This window comes from Myripristis murdjan, chromosome 19, assembly GCF_902150065.1.
Source record: "Myripristis murdjan chromosome 19, fMyrMur1.1, whole genome shotgun sequence".
In the NCBI taxonomy this organism is placed as follows: domain Eukaryota; kingdom Metazoa; phylum Chordata; class Actinopteri; order Holocentriformes; family Holocentridae; genus Myripristis; species Myripristis murdjan.
In genome coordinates this window covers 24,640,387-24,658,597 of record NC_043998.1, presented here as the reverse complement: position 1 = coordinate 24,658,597, position 18,211 = coordinate 24,640,387, and the positions used below count along the sequence as shown (strand labels likewise).

General features: G+C 42.2%; 2 protein-coding genes across 3 annotated transcripts; both read left to right on the top strand.

The window, feature by feature from the left end:
* The first annotated feature begins 319 nt into the window (after positions 1-319).
* On the top strand, positions 320-6,708 carry LOC115378208 (gastrula zinc finger protein XlCGF8.2DB-like). Of its 2 annotated transcripts, none has more exons than XM_030078396.1 (3): positions 320-592; positions 5,094-5,315; positions 5,469-6,708. In XM_030078396.1, exons 1-3 carry the CDS (start codon positions 577-579, stop codon positions 6,296-6,298), a joined length of 1,068 nt encoding a protein of 355 aa, XP_029934256.1. In that variant the 5' UTR covers positions 320-576; the 3' UTR covers positions 6,299-6,708. The 2 variants fall into 2 exon arrangements, with proteins under 2 accessions (XP_029934256.1, XP_029934255.1); XM_030078395.1 differs by having other exon boundaries at positions 5,466-6,708.
* Positions 6,709-14,502: 7,794 nt separating this feature from the next.
* Positions 14,503-17,452, top strand: LOC115378207 (zinc finger protein OZF-like). The gene is made up of 2 exons (XM_030078394.1): positions 14,503-14,932; positions 16,221-17,452. The coding sequence occupies exons 1-2, from the start codon at positions 14,743-14,745 to the stop codon at positions 17,240-17,242; spliced, it is 1,212 nt and encodes a 403-aa protein (XP_029934254.1). The 5' UTR covers positions 14,503-14,742; the 3' UTR covers positions 17,243-17,452.
* Positions 17,453-18,211: the final 759 nt, after the last annotated feature.

Sequence of the window (18,211 nt, the reverse complement as noted above, 5' to 3'; positions counted from 1 at the left end):
ATATTCCTTTCTTTATTTTTCTTGACTAATTGCTCTTTTTACTTTACACTTCGAGTGGGAGTTGTTATTGCAACAAAAAGTAATTTCCCTCTGGGGATCAATAAAGTATTCTGATTCTGATTCTGAACTGTCTGCTGGAGTTTTTTTTTTTTTTTTTTTTTTTTTTTTTTTTAACCCTGAAGGCATCTATCCCCATGTGACGTGTTTCCAGCCAATCGTGTATGACGTCTATGCGTTGGTCTCAGCACAACGAGCGTGATTGGCTGACCGGTCAGCTGCGCCCGCCCCACGAGGCGCTCACAGTCAGGTCAGGAAGTGGAGCGAGCGCGATTCAAAACAGCTGCCGTTCGTCCGGTCCGCACCGAGGCCACCGAGTGCCTGCAGGACGCTGTTCAACACCAGAGTGACTACATTTGACGACAGCGTATCACTGGGCTTGTTATTTTGTTTATAATTTCCCTCAGAATACGATAATTTTGAGCCTCTGGTACGATAATCCCGCATTTCCCAGCTGGAAACACCGGGGATGGCTGCTTCGCTTTGACCGGCTGTGGCCTGTTTTCCGTCCCGCCCTGCATGTGCGCCCTGAAAGGTATTTACTCTATAAATAACGTTTATTTAAGTCGTTTGGTTGTGTCGAAATCACTCACTCATGCACTCCCTACTCACTATATAGGGAATTTAAAGTAGTGGACTATTTAGTGAACTCAACAGCGGAACGCTTCGGACACTACTTCGCCCATTGTTGCTGCTTGTCCGCAATGCATGACGGGATATGTTGCCCGGTTAGTGACCACGGAATCCCAGTAGACTGACGTCCGACGGCGGCCATCTTGCTGCGGTCAACCCCGCGATTCACTGTGCGTTATTGTATAACCAATACAAGCTTTCGGACATCCCCTTTAGTCCAGTAATTTTAGGCCAAAATTGGGGTCAACCTAGGACAAATTACAAGAGAAGCAAACTCAACTGATTTTGTATCCTCAGTTTGTCCTGAGTGAGGGGAAAAAGTCCCAAGAAATCCCATTGGTGGAAAGTTTTGAAAATCACCTATTTATGACCACATATTACCAAAAAACACTGTTTTTAACACACAGGGGAAAGGGGTTCAACATTTGACTTTCAGATATCACTATAAAAATTCACAAGTTGATTACACACACAAAGACAAGAAAAAAAAGTCAATTACAAGTTCTTTGAATTATTCTGTTTACACATGCATATCACACATTATCTGATTTGATATGCGCTAATAAGGAATATAAGGAATAAATGCCAGAAGAGACATTTAAACAGTAAATTAAAAGGTTACTATATATATAGTAACCTTTTAATTTACTGTTTAAATAGGTTTTTTCATAAAATGACTGGACTACTTGAATATTTTGAAGTTGTAGTGGTATAGTTGTTATCACACAAGACCTATTATTTATAGACCCGGGTTAATCCAATCCAATCCAACTTTATTTATAAAGCGCTTTAAAGTAACCACAGAGGTCCAAAGTGCTGTACAGTAAGATAAAAACATAAAACACATAAAAAGACATAAAAAGTAGACATAAAACACATAAAAACATAAAATAAAGTACATAAAACATAAAAAACGGTAAAATACAGACATCACAGAAGACAGTATGTATAAGAACAGTATATATATGTTAGGGCTGGGCAACAATTAAAATCTTTAATCACAATTAATTGCATAATTTGCCTGATTAATCACAATTAATCGCATTGTATTCGCAAAATCCAATAAGTAGTGTAAAGAGCACTTTTATTTCAATGTTCTGCTGCCATATAAACGAAAGTGCCATAACATTTGTTGTGCAAACACTTTTAACATCACCACTTATCAGTAACACATATTTAGTGTAAATCTCAACTTAAAAAATGTCATAATAATAATAATAATAATAATAAATAAAATAAATAATAATAGTAATAATAATAAATTAAAGCTTATTGCCAGGACATTCTCTTTATGAAAAAAAAAATCTACCAACAAAATCCTGAGCCACAATCAGGACAAACAGGCAATTTCTGAGGTAACAGCAGAAACTTTTAACAGGGAGCAGCATTACCAGTCTATGTTCAATACCAAAGTGTGAAGCACAAAAAAGTTCACTACTGAAACTTCCTTTACAGGGGACTAGAATGTAAAGCGCATGTTTTACTGGACTTCTGTTTTTTTTTCTATTCCTCTGCACTAAGCCAGTTGCTAAGGCACACACGATTATTTACATTTTCATTAGATAAAGAAGCTCTCTTTTTATTTTGCACAATGTGACCAGCAAGAGAAAACAACCTTTCACAAGCGATTGTTGCGCAATCAATAATCAACCATGTTGTCTGTGTCGCTGTCCGTTGTGCTGCTGCAACCGCATATAAACAAAAGTCTGTTTATAATGAAAGTAGGCTAAAGCAGTCTGTGTGCGCGGGGATCCGGCAAACCTGGTGCTGGCCGGCACTGCGTCAGTACTGGCCAGCACCGGCCGCGGCAACGCGCGGTGTGGGGCAACCCGGCCAGGTCTATTCTGCTGGATCTGCCAGGTGCCGCTCCGGCTGTCAGTTGGACCTTTCTGAAGGAGGAGGAAGTTACCTCCGAAACTGTCATGGTAAATAAACATCCCATGTCTGATTAAAAGGACCAAAAACGTCTTTTAGTTAAAAGGAAGACATGATGAATGTATTTGAACTACACTGATTTATAATGTCGTTGGGCCATGCCTGTGTCTGTTTCAATGTGATGACGTGCACACCGGGGGCAAACGTTCTTGGGCGCGTTTGGGCTTTAGGTAATGTGAGTGCAACAGACTTTTACAAAATAAAAGCGTGTGAGCAACATGCGTTAATGCGCGATAAAGTAAATTTCGGCGTCAATAGTCTAATGAATTAACGTGATAATAACGCGTTAACTTGCCCAGCCCTAATATATATATAAGAACATATAAAAACAATAACTTACACGGTGTTAAAAGCCAAAGAAAAGAGGTGAGTTAAATTCTCTCTAGAAGCATGTTTTTTCCCCTCAGATGCCCATCAGAAAGCATACTTTATCATTAGGCATGGCGAATTTTAAGATGCCTGTCAGTCCATTTGTTATCAATTTCGGTTTCTCATGGCCATATATTAAAAGATTAGGCCTATGGAAGAAATATATTTTGTCAGTAGAATAAGCACGCATGATCAATTTTCAAGGTAAATATATGCACATTAATGTGATGGGCATATTAGTCTAAATAGTGTAATGTTGGTGATTATCTAAAATGTGAAAACATGCGTATATGGTTCTTTGTCAGAGGGCCTCATTTGATCATTTTCTCTCTGATATAATCAAATTCTCAAGGTAAATATATTCACATTAATGTGATAGTCTAAGTAGTGTAATATTGATGATTATCTAAAATGTGAAAAAATGTGGTTCTTCGTCTGAGGTTCTCATGTAGTTATTGTACCTGTGAACGCTCTGCCAGACCACCAAGGATCACACACACAGTATTCAAATGATGGCTCAGTAGAAAGTCAAGCATTAACATTAGACCCAAAATATACATTAAACAGTCTATGCTGTGGGAATGGCGTGAGGGAATTGGTTTAAAATGCACACTGAGTACAGGGTTTTCCCTAGCTTTTGGGGGGGCTCAGGTGGTCCCTGGTAAGTTATAATGACCAAATTAAACTAAACATGTGTCTTACATGTGAAAGCTAATTCCCTGTTGTCTGGATTGTGCAACACGCTGGTTTTTACAATCGTAGGCTGCACAATGTTGAGGCAGTTTCCATCGACATGCTTTATTATTGTCACCCACTCTGTGTTTGGGCGGTCGACCGCTTCAAGATGGCCGCCAAGTCTGCTGTGAAAAAAGGGGGAGGGGCCAATCTAGCCTCTTTCTATGTCTATGGGATGTCCACTACATTTCGTGGTGGACTGTGGGATACACCGAGTATATACTATATAGTGAACATTAATAATCACTAAACATTCGGACAACCCTACAAAATGGCCTTCTCACTATATAGTGCACTATGTAGCAGGGGCGAAAATCCCATTTCATTATTGGGGGGGACAATAAACAGCAAACTTTCAGAGAGTAATTCCTGGGGGGGACATGAAAAAAATTGTCTGTCTGACACGACTGCACCTCCCTCTTTCTCTCTTACGCTCCTTTGAAATTTGCCGTACAACGTTGAGCCCTCAGCATGTTCATATGTTTTAAATAATGCTATTAAAAGCAATAATTCTCTAACCAAATTTCTTTGCTCACTGTTCTATTTCCACTACAGTCCATCAAAGTAGCTTTACAAGCACTAGAAACTCAAAATAAGCTCTAAAACTAGAGGTACTTTATGGATGGAGAGGTCTCGCATCGGTCTTTCTAGTCCACACTAGTCTGACAAAGACAGTGAAGTAAGGTCCAGGTATTTAACCTCTGTGGGAGTGTTTACCAAAAATGCCTGTGGGTGTGTTCATGAAGGCACTGGTTTCACCTGACCATTGTTGCGGTCTGGTTAACGGCAGTCGTTAGAGTCAAAACCATCTAAAGAAGAAGCAATCTATGTGAAAGTGGAAAAAACATCCCTTAACAGGGGAGGGGGTCTGCGGCACCACCTGTCTCCGATTTATAATGTTGCCCTTTCATCGATACCCAGGAGGATGAACAAATTAACCTCAGACGACTCTCAGTGATCGTCGTTCACCAGGGGTACACTTGACTCTAATGACTGCCGCTCACCAGACCACAACAATGGTCAAGTGAAACCAACACATAATGACTGTCGTTCACATGAGACCACAGCAATGGTCAAGTGAAACCAGTGCCGTCATGAACACAACCACAGGCATTTTTGGTAAACACTCCCACAGAGGTTAATTACCTGGACGTTACTCCACTGTCTTTGTCAGACTAGTGCGGACTAAATAGACAGATGCGTACGAACTGATGAAGCCCCTTGGATAAGAGGATTTAAAGAACAACATTCTCAGAATCAGAATCATCAGCCGAGGAAGGAAATAAACAAAAACTAATTACTGAGGTGAATATCTGAGTCGTTTTTATTGGAGTCAAAGCAGTGAAAAGTCGGATCTCTTTCAGACGGCAGGAAGTGGAGGACCGAGTTTGGAAAGATGTCTGAACTCTGCGAGCTGAGATCGCAGGAGATGCGGCAACAAACTGCAGCCATCGAGGAGAGGCTCTCTCTGCTGGAGAAGATGCTGGCCGAGTACAAGCTGCAAAACTCTCGCCTGAAGCTGAAGGTGGAGAGGCAGCAGAGGCTCCTGGACGCCATCTTGCTGCCGGAGGTGCGACTGCACAGAGGTTCGTAAGTTTTAAACGCCATTTTCACATCAGCGACTCACCTGGACCCTGACAGGCAAGGCTAACGGCCAGTTAAGATTCAAAAGAAAACACTGAGTAGTTGTACTAGTAACAGTAGTAGTACTGTGTATGTGTGTGTGTGTTTTCCAGTAGTGTGTAAAGAGGAGGTTCCCCCTGAGCAGCAGGAGCCGACCCCCAGTCTGGAGCCAGAGCCCCGACACATTAAAGAGGAACAAGAGGAACTCTGGACCAATCAGCAGGGAGAGCAGCCTCAGGATATCACCAAGCTGCTGTTCACTGTTGTCACCGTGAAGAGTGAGGATGATGAAGAGGAAGCTCAGTGGAACAGAGGCGTCCGCCGCTCCACTGGCCAGATGAAAGCAGAAGATGGTGGCGTCCCTCTCAGTCATGACAGACCTGATGTTGGAGAGAAACCAGCTTCCTGCTCCAAGACCGAGAACACAGGAAAGAGTACATTCCCCTGCTCCATCTGTGGTTGTGGTTTTGCACGGAAAGGAAGCCTCAAGCTACACATGGGAATCCACACTGGAGAGAAACCATTCCCCTGCTCCATCTGTGGTTGTGGTTTTTCACGGAAAGAAAGCCTCAAGCTACACATGGGAATCCACACTGAGGAGAAAGCAGTCACCTGCTCTGTATGTGGGAGAGGTTTTACACGAAAAGAACACCTCAAGTGTCACATGAGAATCCACACTGGAGAGAAACCATTTGTCTGCTCCGTTTGTGGTAAAGCGTTTGCAGAGAAAGGACACCTCAACAGACACGTAAGAATCCACACTGGAGAGAAACCATTTGCCTGCTCCATCTGTGGTAAAGGTTTTACTGAGAAAGGAACTGTCAACAGACACATGAAAATCCACACTGGAGAGAAACCATGTGTCTGCTACGTCTGTGGTAAAGGTTTTTCACTGATAGGAAACCTCAAGCGACACATGGGAGTCCACACTGGAGAGAACCTGTAGAGGCGCAGTCCTTCGTGTGTGTGTGTGGGAGAAGCTTCATCAAGCACCATACAGATTTAAGCAAACACGAGTGTGTCGGTGAGATCAGTGCCTGTTTACTCAATAAATTGTTTCATGTGCAAATGCAGACAGTGTGTGTGGCTGCTTTTTCTTTTATTTTTGTGCTTTCTTAAGCACCAGTCACCTAAAGTTGACTCTTGGAAAGAGTTTTTATATCTTTGGTCAACCATGGTTTACACAGTTTAGCACTGACCATGGTACAATATTTGTCACTGGGAAGACAATTTCAACATTTCTGGAAATTGTTTTCATGAATAAAATTTAATGGGCACTGTAGAGGCGACTATCTGAAAAAGCAAAAATAGTCGCCAAGAGTCTAAGCAGGGGAGAAAACTTTACCTGCCGGTTGCGCTGGCTTGTCAATAAATCTTCGCTCCAAAGATGCTGCGTTTTAATTATTTATTGCTGATAAAACAAACAGTGAAACAATCTTCCAAAGTTTAAAAACATAATTCATTCAATAGTGGTGATCAATCAAAAAAACGTTCAAAGCATTCAAAATTGTTCAAAAGCGGTCAGCAAAAGTGAGACCTCCCCCCTCACCTTCTCAGAACAGCTGATTTTACTACTACGGCTGCTGACGTACAACCAACACCACATGACTCACCTTGTAAGTGACCAAATATGGCATGCAAAGAAACTTAATACAAAATACTACAACAACAATAGTTGGCACTTACATTTCGACCCCATAATTATTACAGTTACTCCAGTAATAATTATAAGTAAATAACCCACCTAAGCAAACTATATAATTTATCAGGCCCTTTACATGCATCTCCTTTTCATGTTTTTGCAAGGTGCCCATAGTCCATTGAAGTTCATGGTAGAGCTTGATCCAATCTTATTAAGTAATGTCATGTCAAGTCATGTCTAGGACAGAGGTTACCAGCACAAGTGAGTCACCACTCACATCAAGTCTAGGTCTAACAAGTCAAAACAGCCATCAAGACTGTGCCGACTCCTGTAGAAGGCAGTTCTTGGTCATAGGTCTGCTGAGAGTGCTGGTCTGGGTCTGAATTTTGACCTGCCGCACTAGTCGTCTTCTGTCTGGGACCGCCTCGGCGACCCTTACAATGACCCAAGAAGTCCAAGGTGCAGAATCATCAACTATTAGCACGATGTCACCAGGAATGAAGTTCATCTTGACCTTAAATAAGTACCTTCCTCTAGTTGAGGCAAATACTCCTTAGTCCACCTTTTCCAAAACAAATCAAAAATACACTACTCACAAAAAGTTAGGGATATTTGGCTTTTGGGTAAAATTTATGGAAAATGTAAAATGTTCACGCTACAGTGATATTATATCATGAAAGTAGGGCATTTAAGTAGAAGCATGCACTGGTGATTTCCTCATCTCAAACAATTTCTTGAAACAAAAGCCAATAACAGTGGTGGATATACCACAACAAAAAATGTCAATGTCTCAATAACTTGTCATGTGCCCTTGAGCATCAATTACAGCTTGACAACGACGTCTCTTGCTGTTCACAAGTCGACTTATTGTCTGCTGAGGCATGGCATCCCACTCTTCTTGAAGGGCGGCCCTCAGGACATTGAGGTTCTGGGGTACAGAGCTCCGAGCCTCTACACGGCGACTCAGCTGATCCAATAGGTTTTCTATGGGATTCAGGTCTGGAGAAAGTGCAGGCTACTCCATCTGAGGTACCCCAGTCTCCAGCAGCCGTTCCCTAATGATACGACCTCGATGAAGCTGGAGCATCAAACACCTGATTTGAATTTTGCTGTTAAGCTCCTTGTTAGAGAACAGCAACTTGTGCAAAAAGTACTGAAACATTGAACAGTTGGACATGTGCATTCAAAAGTTTACAGGTCACATTAAGTTCACCTGTAAAGGTTATAATGCATTTTATGTTCATCCTGAAATTTCACCCAAAAGCCGAATATCCCTAACTTTTTGTGAGTAGTGTATATTGGACCTGTTTCCATCTGCAACGTGCATAACTGTCCTTCTTGTGAAATAGACCAGGTGATAAACAAGGATTGGTTTTGAGAAGCAGAAGATGGTTGGGTGTAAGTGCTTCCAAGTCATTTAGGTCTGTGGATTCCTTGGTAAGGGGTCTGCTATTGAGAATGGAATCAACCTCACAGAGGTCTGTCTGGAGTCCCTCCTCATCCAAACATTGTGACCTCAAAGTGGCATTAAGAACCCCTCTGATGGAACGAATCAACCTCTCCCGTGGGTAATTTTTTTTTTTTTTAAATCAAAAATGGGGCGTGTCTATTTACTGAGTTTTTTCGTGGGGAATCCAAAAATGAAAGACTTTTTTTTGATAAGATAACCCTAAGCTACATGAATTTCACTTTGAAAATTGGTAAATTGGCAATTTTTATGCATATTTTAAAATTGGGGATGTTTATTTGTGTGTGTTGGATTCCCCACTGTGTTTGTAGCGGGGAATCCAAATATGAAAGAATTTTGACGTTAGGTTAACTCTAAGCTAGGTAAATATCCATTTGAAAAATGCTAAATTAGCTTTATAAAGGAAGAAAAAGGCTAAATTTGGAGACTGAAATTAGGACTTCTATTTTGAAATCAGAGCTTTCATTTAGGTTAGTCCCTGTTGAGATGACAGTGTTGGCCATCATATTTGCTGCAGTTGTGACAATTTGTGTTTTGGTAGTTGCATATGGAGAAGTTGAACAAGTTTTTCCATCCATTTTCTATTCATGGAAATTCTCCTTTGCTGGTAAGTACGTTTTTGATTAGTAGACTGAGGAACAAATTGCTCATATCAGATAATTACCTTGCTTAGTATAGTATGTATTACCCTAATCCCAACATAGCTAACGTTAGCTAGTTAACAAACTCAAAGATAGTTAGCTATTAGCCTAGTAGTAGTAAGTAGTCGTAGCAGTAGCTAGCATAGATAGATTAGATACTTCTGTTGCTAATACTTTAATACCTATCTTTAAGTTATACTTACCTATTCATTTTGTTTTATTTCACAGTGAACAGAATGGCTAAAGTTAGAACAAGGACACAATCAAGCTGTCATTTGAATCATCTTGCTGGCTCTGGGCGGGAGCTGTTGGTGTCAGAACTACCAACTCTGAGAGATATCTTGAGGCATCTACTTAAGAGAGCAGAGTGAAGAAAATAGGAGGATCTGCAAAGTGGACCAACTGGTGGAGGACATATACCCTGGTCTGGTTTGTCAGTGGAGCAAGGCTAATGCTCTTTTCAAGCCACCTGTTATAAATAACAAGAGGACCATCATTCTCAAGCTGAAGGAGGTCTGGAATCAGGCAAAGGCTTTTTCTCTTGGGAACAGGAATCTGGCTGCCAAAGAGCAGGTCAATGTCAAGTTAGACAAGTTATTTGACATTTTGAATTGCAAGTGTGAGATTACCAGTTGTGATGGGGCAGGCAGTGGGGGCTGTGTGACCCAAGCCCATATTAAGTGGTCCTGTGCAAGAGAGAAGAGGATCCCGATCAAGGATCTTGCCTACATCAAGGGTCAGAGGGAGAAGGTTGGAAGCAAAGGACCCCACCGAATCGGAAACCCTGATCTGTCCGAGCACAAGAGACTAGCAAAGAGATTGGAAAGGAAGGAGATGGAAAAGAAGGCAGAGAAGGCAGCCAGAGAGGATGGCAAGAGATTTCTTCCAGAGGATGATGAAGGCCTGGAAGGAGAGGGCATGGAAGAAGGGAGTGTTACTGATGAGGAGTTTCTCCCTGAAACTAGCCATGAGTCTTGCAGCATCAGCAAACGTACAGAGAAACTATGATGACATTCCAAACATTGCCCTTGCCAGTATCAGGTATGGCACTGGCAGCAATAGCAACTGCTGCACTCATTGATGCTGGAGTCATCACAGAGGATAACCCAATTAAATTGATTGACAAGAATAAGGTCAGGTGAGCACAGGAGAAGTTGAGATAGATGGGGGACGAGTTTGAGGAGAAGTGCAGAGAGGAGGGGTCAATCTCCTGTATCCTCTTTGATGGAGGGATCGACTTGACCAATGTGATGATGGAAGCAGAGGGTAGTGAACAGTCATATGGGAAGGATCAAGGAAAAGCACTACAGTGTTGCAAGTGAGCCTGGGAGCAATTACTTGTTCCACTTTACGCCAGAGAAGGCAACCAAAGAAGAATCACATGCTGAACAGATTGCTAAGTTTATTTTTGAATGGCTGAAGCAGAGGGGTTTTGATAAGGCTGTGATGGCCATCGGAGGAGATTCAATGAATGTGAACACTGGTGTGAAAGCTGGAGTGATTTGAGAGATTTGATTTATTGGTCCCCGTAGGGAGATTTGTCTTCTCTGACTCTGCATAACAATGAGGGCAACACTGCACATGACAAGGTGGACAACAACAGTAACAACAATGACTAAACACAACACAAAGCATTGGTAGACAGACAGACCAGCGGGGCCTGCTTTTCAGGGCAGCTGTTGCTGCAGGGATTAGACTTTTCCCGAGGTGGGCCTTCTTAAACTTGATGGTTCTATACCCGCACCCTGAAGGTAGTGGGATGATGTATTGGTGCAGTGGGTGAGTGATGTCTTGTGCTGTGATGTTTGCTAAGCGGGTGATGGACTTGTTGTTTAGTTCTGTGAGGTTGGGTGTGGGGAAACCAATGATTTTAGCAGCTGTGTTTGTGATGCCTGTGAGTTTGGCCTGGTTGGTGACAGAAAGCATAGTGAAGAAACATGTGGAACAGTACAGGAGGATAGGTTGAATTATACTTTGATAGAGATGATGCGGAAGCTGGAACTGCACCTCGGGAGAAAGCTGGTCTGGTTGGTGTGCAGCCTGCACACAAATGAACTTCTCCTGCGCTGTCTCATTGTTGAGCTTGATGGCCCTACTCTCTCAGACAACAAACTATCTGGGCCAATAGGAAAGCTGCTTGATTCGGTTACTGACTTGGATATCAATCCACACTTCACCCACATCTGTGTTGGCCCTCCACTAATCAAACTGCCTGATGAGGTCATTCAAGATCTGTCAACAGACCAACACTATGGCTACAAAATAGTGTGTGCAATCAGGGAAGGAGTGTTTCCTGCAAGGATGGCTCTGTTGGAGATTGGACCAGTGGACCACAGCCGCTGGTTCACCACAGCAAACAGACTTCTCAGGCTCTGGGTGTCAAAGCATGGACTGAAGGGAAAGAACTTCGAAAATCTGCAGCTCATCGTGGAGTTCATCATTGGGGTGTACTATCCATGCTGGTTCAATGCCAAGGTGAAGCACTGCTGGATAGAGGGGCCTAGGCACATCCTGTTTCAGCTTGACTGCCTCAAGTCCCAGAGAAAGGAGGTGCTTGAACATGTGATGCCAACCGTGAGAAGATCTGCTTGGTATGGCCCCAGCGAAATGATCCTCCACCCGCATGGCTCAGAGCACAGCAGAGTTTGGAGGATCATTTGCTGTGGCCAGGTAGAAGTAATTATTGTGGTCGTAGAAGTAGTAACAGTAGTAATAGTAGCAATAGCAGTAGTAGTAGTAGTAGCAGTAGCATTAGTAGTAGTAGTAGTTGTAGCAGTAGTAGTAGCAGTAGTTGTAGCAGTAGTAGTAGCAGTAGTAGTATTCTCCAAGCAGCGTCCAAAAGACAAGAGAACACAGAGATCTGGTCTCCCACACTTTTGGACGCACCTGAACTGCACACGGGGAACTCCAGGAAAACAGACTATTCTGGGATGCCCAGTGTTGCCAGGTGTACGATAATCATCGTATTTGTACGATAATTTGGCCCTCTGTACGATCAATAATCCCCAAAAGGGCCAAATGTACAATAATTTGACCATTTCAAATTATTGCCTGCCGCAACTGTCTGCCAGAGAGCTTTTTTTTTTTTTTTTTTTTAAACCCTGAAGGCATATATCCCCATGTGACGTGTTTCCAGCCAATCGTGTATGACGTCTATGCGTTTGTCTCAGCACAACGAGCATGATTGGCTGAATGGTTGTAAAAGAACGAAGACAGGCAAAAGCAATGTTTTTTTATTAATACTATAACAGACACAAAGGGAAACGCTAAGGAAATTTGGAAAAATTTAAAGAAATTAACTGGTAAATTTGTAAACAACAATGCCATACAATTGAATATTGAAGGTAATGTAATTCACGATCAAGGTGCAATGGCAACAGTTTTTAATACTTACTTTATTGACTCTATAAAAGAGCTAGCACAAAACCTCCCTGGTCTAAGCCACTCCTTAACCCCTTAAAGACTGATGTGCCAATTTGAACTTTTAGTGAAATAAATAGTTCTAAAGTCAATAAAATAATTTCTTCCCTTAAGTGCTTGAGAGCAAAGGATGTAAATGAGATGGATACTGTATTCCTCAAGGCAAATAAAGAGTCTCTCTTCTATTACAAAAATTGTTAACTGGTCCATCAGTGAAGGACAATTCCCAGATTCACAATAATTACACCAATTTTCGAATCTGGGGACCCACTGGCCATACACAATTACAGACCAATTAGCATTCTGCCAGCACTGTCAAAAGTTGCTGAAAAATGGATCTCTGAACAAATTATATCTCATTTAAATACTTCTCCATTCTCATTGCATCCTATGCAGTTTGGTTTTCGCAGACACCATTCAACTGAAACAGCAAATTGTTTTCTGTTAGAAAGTATAAAAGCTAAATTGGATAGGGGAGGTATGGTGGGAGCCGTTTACCTTGACCTAAGAAAAGCTTTTGATACTGTTAACCATGACATTTTAATTGCAAAATTAACTAAATTTAATTTTTCTCCCCATGTTTTAAAGTGGATCAAGTCATATCTTGCCAATAGAAAGCAATGTGTCCGTGTAGGTGGTAAAACTTCACAAATAGTCAGTAATTCTGTTGGTGTTCCACAAAGCTCTACATTGGGCCCCTTGTTGTTTAGCCTGTATATAAATGACCTTCCTGAAGCTTGTCCCTCTTCAGTTATGTGTCAGATGTATGCAGATGACACAGTCATTTATCTACATTCTAAAACTAAGAAAGACGCTGCAGATGCTTTGTTAGCTGCAATGATCAATATTTCCACATGGCTTGCCAGTTCATGTTTACATCTCAACATCAGTAAATCTGTATGTATGTTTTTTTCAGAGTCTGCAAATAAAGAACCTGAACCTGTTGTCACAGTGGCAGGAAGAAAATTACCACTTGTGAATGAGTATAAATACCTAGGTATATTAATAGACTCACAACTCACCTTTAAAAATCAAATTAAATGAAAGACATATTAGAAATAATCAAACAACAGAAGCTTCCAAATTGTACTTCCATGCTATGATTCTCTCGCATTTAAACTACTGCCTTACTAGCTGGACACAGACAACCAAAACCACATTACAACCAGTGGAACGACTTTATAAGCAGGCTTTGAAAATTCTGGACAAAAAATCTAATACTTACCATCACTGTAAGATTTTAGCAAAACGTGGCTTTGTAAACTGGGAAAACATGATCAAATTCGCTGACATTTTATTAGTATACAAGATCTTTCATGACTTGGCCCCCCCTCCACTCAGTGAGTTCATTACACAAACTCAAATGACTTCTACAAGAGCATCTACCAGAGGGGACTACAAAATACTATAAAGGAAAACATCTTTTGCACAGTCAGCTTTTTCCTACAGAGCAGCATGGAACACCCTACCTACTGTACTCAGGGAAATTACTAATATACACACTTTCTCAACATCCACAAAACAGTGGTTACTGGGTAATCAAACCTGCAATCACATGTAATTTTTTGTTTGTTTAAATTACCTTAGCCCTTTAGTAATTGTCGTTTTATAGCCTATATTGTATGCTTGCTAATTGTCTGTTATGTCATGCTTCTTGTACCTCAAGTAGTTATTTCTCTGTAGCCTGCCATTCTTTTGCAACATCAACCTGCCAGGGACTACAGATGCAAAATAGCCTGATGGCTAAATCTGGTACATTTTATGCAATGCATGTGATCAATGTACATTGTCCCTTCTAAATAAAAAATAATAATAATAAAAAAAATGGTCAGCTGCGCCCGCCCCACGAGACGCTCACAGTCAGGTCAGGAAGTCGCGTGAGCCCAATTCAAAAGAGTTGCCGTTAATGCATTCCGTACTGACGCCACTGAGTGCCTGCAGGACGCCCCCACAGCTAAATGACACAAACAATACTGACAACAAGCAGCGGTACAAAAAGATTTATCACTGTACTTTCAACAAGAATAATAAAAAAGGAAAGGAAAATATTAAATACATTAAGAAAAAAAAGTCAATGTATATAAATAAATATATTTACATCATTAGTAACCAGAGTCACAGATTTGGTGTGAATATCTGAGTGGTTTCTCTTGGAGTCAAAGCAGCGAAACATCGGATCTCTTGCAGACGGCAGGAAGTGGAGGACCAAGTTTGGAAAGATGTCTGAACTCTGTGAGCTGAGATCGCAGGTGTTGAGGCGACAAACTGCAGCCGCCGAGGAGACGCTGGCTCTGCTGGAGGAGACGCTGGCCGAGTACCAGCTGCAAAACTCTCACCTGAGACTGAAGGTGGAGAGGCAGCAGAGGCTCCTGGACGCCATCTTGCTGCCGGAGGTGCGACTGCACAGAGGTTCGTAACTTTTAAACGCTATTTTCACATCAGTGACTCACCTGGACCCTGACAGGAGAGGCTAACCGCCAGTTAAGATTCAAAAGAAAACACTGAGGAGTTGTACTACTAATGGTAGTAGTAGTGGTAATAGTCGTAGTTAGCAGCAGTAGTAGTATATGAGTAGTTTCAGTTTAGTAGTAGTAACGGTGGTAAAAGTAGTAGTAGTAGTAATAACAGAGGCAGTAGTAATACTAGTAATAGTAGTAGTAGAAGTACTAGCAGTGGTATATTAGTAGTTGTAGCTGCAATAGTAGTGTTGGTAATAGTAGCAGTAGTAGTAATACATTAGTAGTTTTGTTTATAATAATAGTAGTAGTAGCAATAGTATTAGTTGTTGTAATAGTAGTAGTAGTAGTAACAGAGGTTATAAGAATAGTAGTACCAGTAATTGTAGTGGTAGTATTAAGAGTTGTAATGGCAGTATTTTAGTAGTTATAGCTGTAGTAGTGGTAATGGTAGTAGTAGTAGAAGTAGTAGCAATTGTAGTAGTAGTAGCTGTAGTAGTAGCTGTTGTAATAGTAGTAGTAGTTGTAACAGTTGTAGTAGTACATTAGTAGAAGTATTTGTAGTAATAGTTGCAACAGTAGTAGTAGTAAAATTACTAGTAATAGTGTATCAGTAGAAGTAGTAGTAGTAATAGTAGTAGCAGAAATTGCAGTAGTAGTAGTTGTCACTGCAATACTTGTTGTAGTAGTAGTACATTATTAGTTGTTGTAGTAATTGAAGTAGCAAGCACAGTAGTCGTGGTAGCAATAGTAGTAGTAGCAGCAGCAGTAGCAGTAATAACCAAACCGGAACCGGAAGTAGCTGAGAATAAGAGACAACCTATTTCGCACCTAATTAAAAAAAGCAGGTGTTGATTGTCACCACATCTGTTTGTGGCAGAAGCTTTAGCAGGGGTAATGCTGCAGCAATGCATGATGGGGCAGACCAGGTGTGTATCGTCAGCAACATCAGCAGCATACTCAGAGAATTCTCTAGAAAGGACTGATACTTCAGTCCTGCGTTGGGTTCAGAGATGGGCTTTTTTCATGTGTAACTGTACACTGATGGACCTCCACCCTGCAGGTGAAAGACAGACCGCCTGAGTTTGTGTATTTGTGTGTGGCTGCAATCCTGCTGCACAGGTGGCATTAACATGGATCTCATCAGCATCATGATATCATGTTAACAGGCTCGGGTCAACTTCCAAGCATAATTGTGTGTGTCTCTCTGCGTGTGTGTCTCTGTGTGTGTTCCCCTGTAGTGTGTCAAGAGGAGGTTCCCCCTGAGCAGCAGGAGCCGACCCCCAGTCTGGAGCCAGCGCCCCAACACATTGAAGAGGAACAGGAGGAACCCTTGCCCAATCAGCAGGGAGAGCAGCCTCAGGATATCACCAAGCTGCTGTTCACTGTTGTCCCCGTGAAGAGTGAGGATGATGAAGAGGAAGCTCAGTGGAGCAGAGACGCCCGCCGCTCCACTGGACAGATGGAAGCAGAAGATGGTGGAGAAGAACGAGCCAGGAACCCAGAACCCTCCTCTGAGGCTGAGACTGAGGACAGCGATGACTGGGACGAGACCAGAGAAGCTCAGTCAGGTTCAAACCCACCGAGTGACGTCCCTCTCAGTCATGACAGACCTGATGTTGGAGAGGAACCAGCTTCCTGCTCCAAGACCAAGGACACAGGAAAGAGTACATTCCCCTGCTCGCTCTGTGGTAAAGGTTTTTCAACGAAACAAAGCCGCAGAAGACACATGATAATCCACACTGGAGAGAAACCGTTCCCCTGCTCACTCTGTGGTAGAGGGTTTGCAACGAAACAAAACCTCAGAACACACATTATAATCCACACTAAAGAGAAACCGTTCCCCTGCTCACTCTGTGGTAAAGGGTTTGGAACGAAACAAAGCCTCAGAAGACACATGATAAGCCACACTGGAGAGAAACCGTACCCCTGCTCTGTGTGTGGTAAAGGGTTTACACAGGAAGGAACCCTCAAGCGTCACATGAGAATCCACGCTGGAGAGAAACCGTTCATCTGCTCCATCTGTGGGAATGGTTTTTCACGGAAAGGAGACCTCACACGACACATGGGAATCCACACTGTAGAGAAACCATTTGTCTGCTCCGTCTGTTGGAGAGGTTTTTCACAGAAAGAACACCTCAACACACACATGAGAATCCACAGTGGAGAGAAACCATTCATCTGCTCCGTCTGTTGGAGAGGTTTTCCACGGAACGGAGACCTCAAACGACACATGGGAATCCACGCTAGAGAGAACCTGTAGAGGCGCAGTCCTGGGTGTATGTGTGTGTATGTGTGTGTGTGTGTTAGTGGTGCAACGGATCATCGTTGATCCATGATCCGTACGGATCCCTCTCCACGGTTCGGCACGCACGTGGTCTGCGGATTGGTTGATAAAAAAAAAAAAGTTGTGTGCGTTCACGTGAAGGGCGCATGTGCAATCCACACTGGTCAAGCGCTGCGGTAATCATGGCTAGCGGAGCTGGGAGCTGTAAACTGAATTGCCTGTTTGGGATAAATAAAGTTTTCTGAATCTGAATCTGAATCTGAATGTATGGGAGCATTTTGGCTTCCCTGTAACATACAGTGATGATGGAAAAACGATGGTGGACAACAGTGGCGGTACTGCCTATGTTGCCGCCCCAGATGAAATAACTGGCTTGCGCCCTTCCACGTTAGTACTCGTACCACGGCACCGGCCGCTCACCTGTCAGATCCGGCAGACCTGACCGGGTTAGCGCGGTACCAGCCTGACGCAGGCCGGTGGCTTTTTTATTCAAACAAGATTTTGTCCATATAAAAAGTAGCCTATTTTTCCAAAAAAAAGGGTCTTGAAAAAGAGGGGTCGTCTAAAAATCAGGGTCGTATTTTATGGGGTTAATATGGTAGTCTAGAAAACTGGTGATTTTTTTTGTTTTGAGGATACACTTTTCTTTTTTTTTTTTTTTTCGTTTTTGGATGGCACTCGTGTGCCCCCAAGTAGATTGCGCCCTGGGCGGTTGCCCACATTGCCCATAGCAAAAACCATCCCTGGTGGACAAAACCATTACGGTGTGTAGGCACTGTGGCACGCGAAAATAGAAGGTATCATGCCTTAAATTGCACTTTAAGTTGTTTTTATGTAATTTAAAATTTTAACTAAACATTGGATGGACATTTTTAGTTGAATGTTTATATTTAATGGGCAAAAGTTTTTTACAAAATAAATGGAGGACAAAGTTATATTTGTCTT

What these genes read in the sequence shown, in the direction of transcription:
- LOC115378208 (XM_030078395.1), top strand. An exon ending in GGAGGTGCGACTGCACAGAG is followed by an intron (nt 5,316 to 5,465) that starts GTTCGTAAGTTT and finishes TGTGTTTTCCAG; the next exon opens with TAGTGTGTAAAGAGGAGGTT.
- LOC115378207 (XM_030078394.1), top strand. Translation starts at nt 14,743, where the DNA reads ATGTCTGAACTCTGTGAGCTGAGATCGCAGGTGTTGAGGCGACAAACT. An exon ending in GGAGGTGCGACTGCACAGAG is followed by an intron (nt 14,933 to 16,220) that starts GTTCGTAACTTT and finishes GTTCCCCTGTAG; the next exon opens with TGTGTCAAGAGGAGGTTCCC.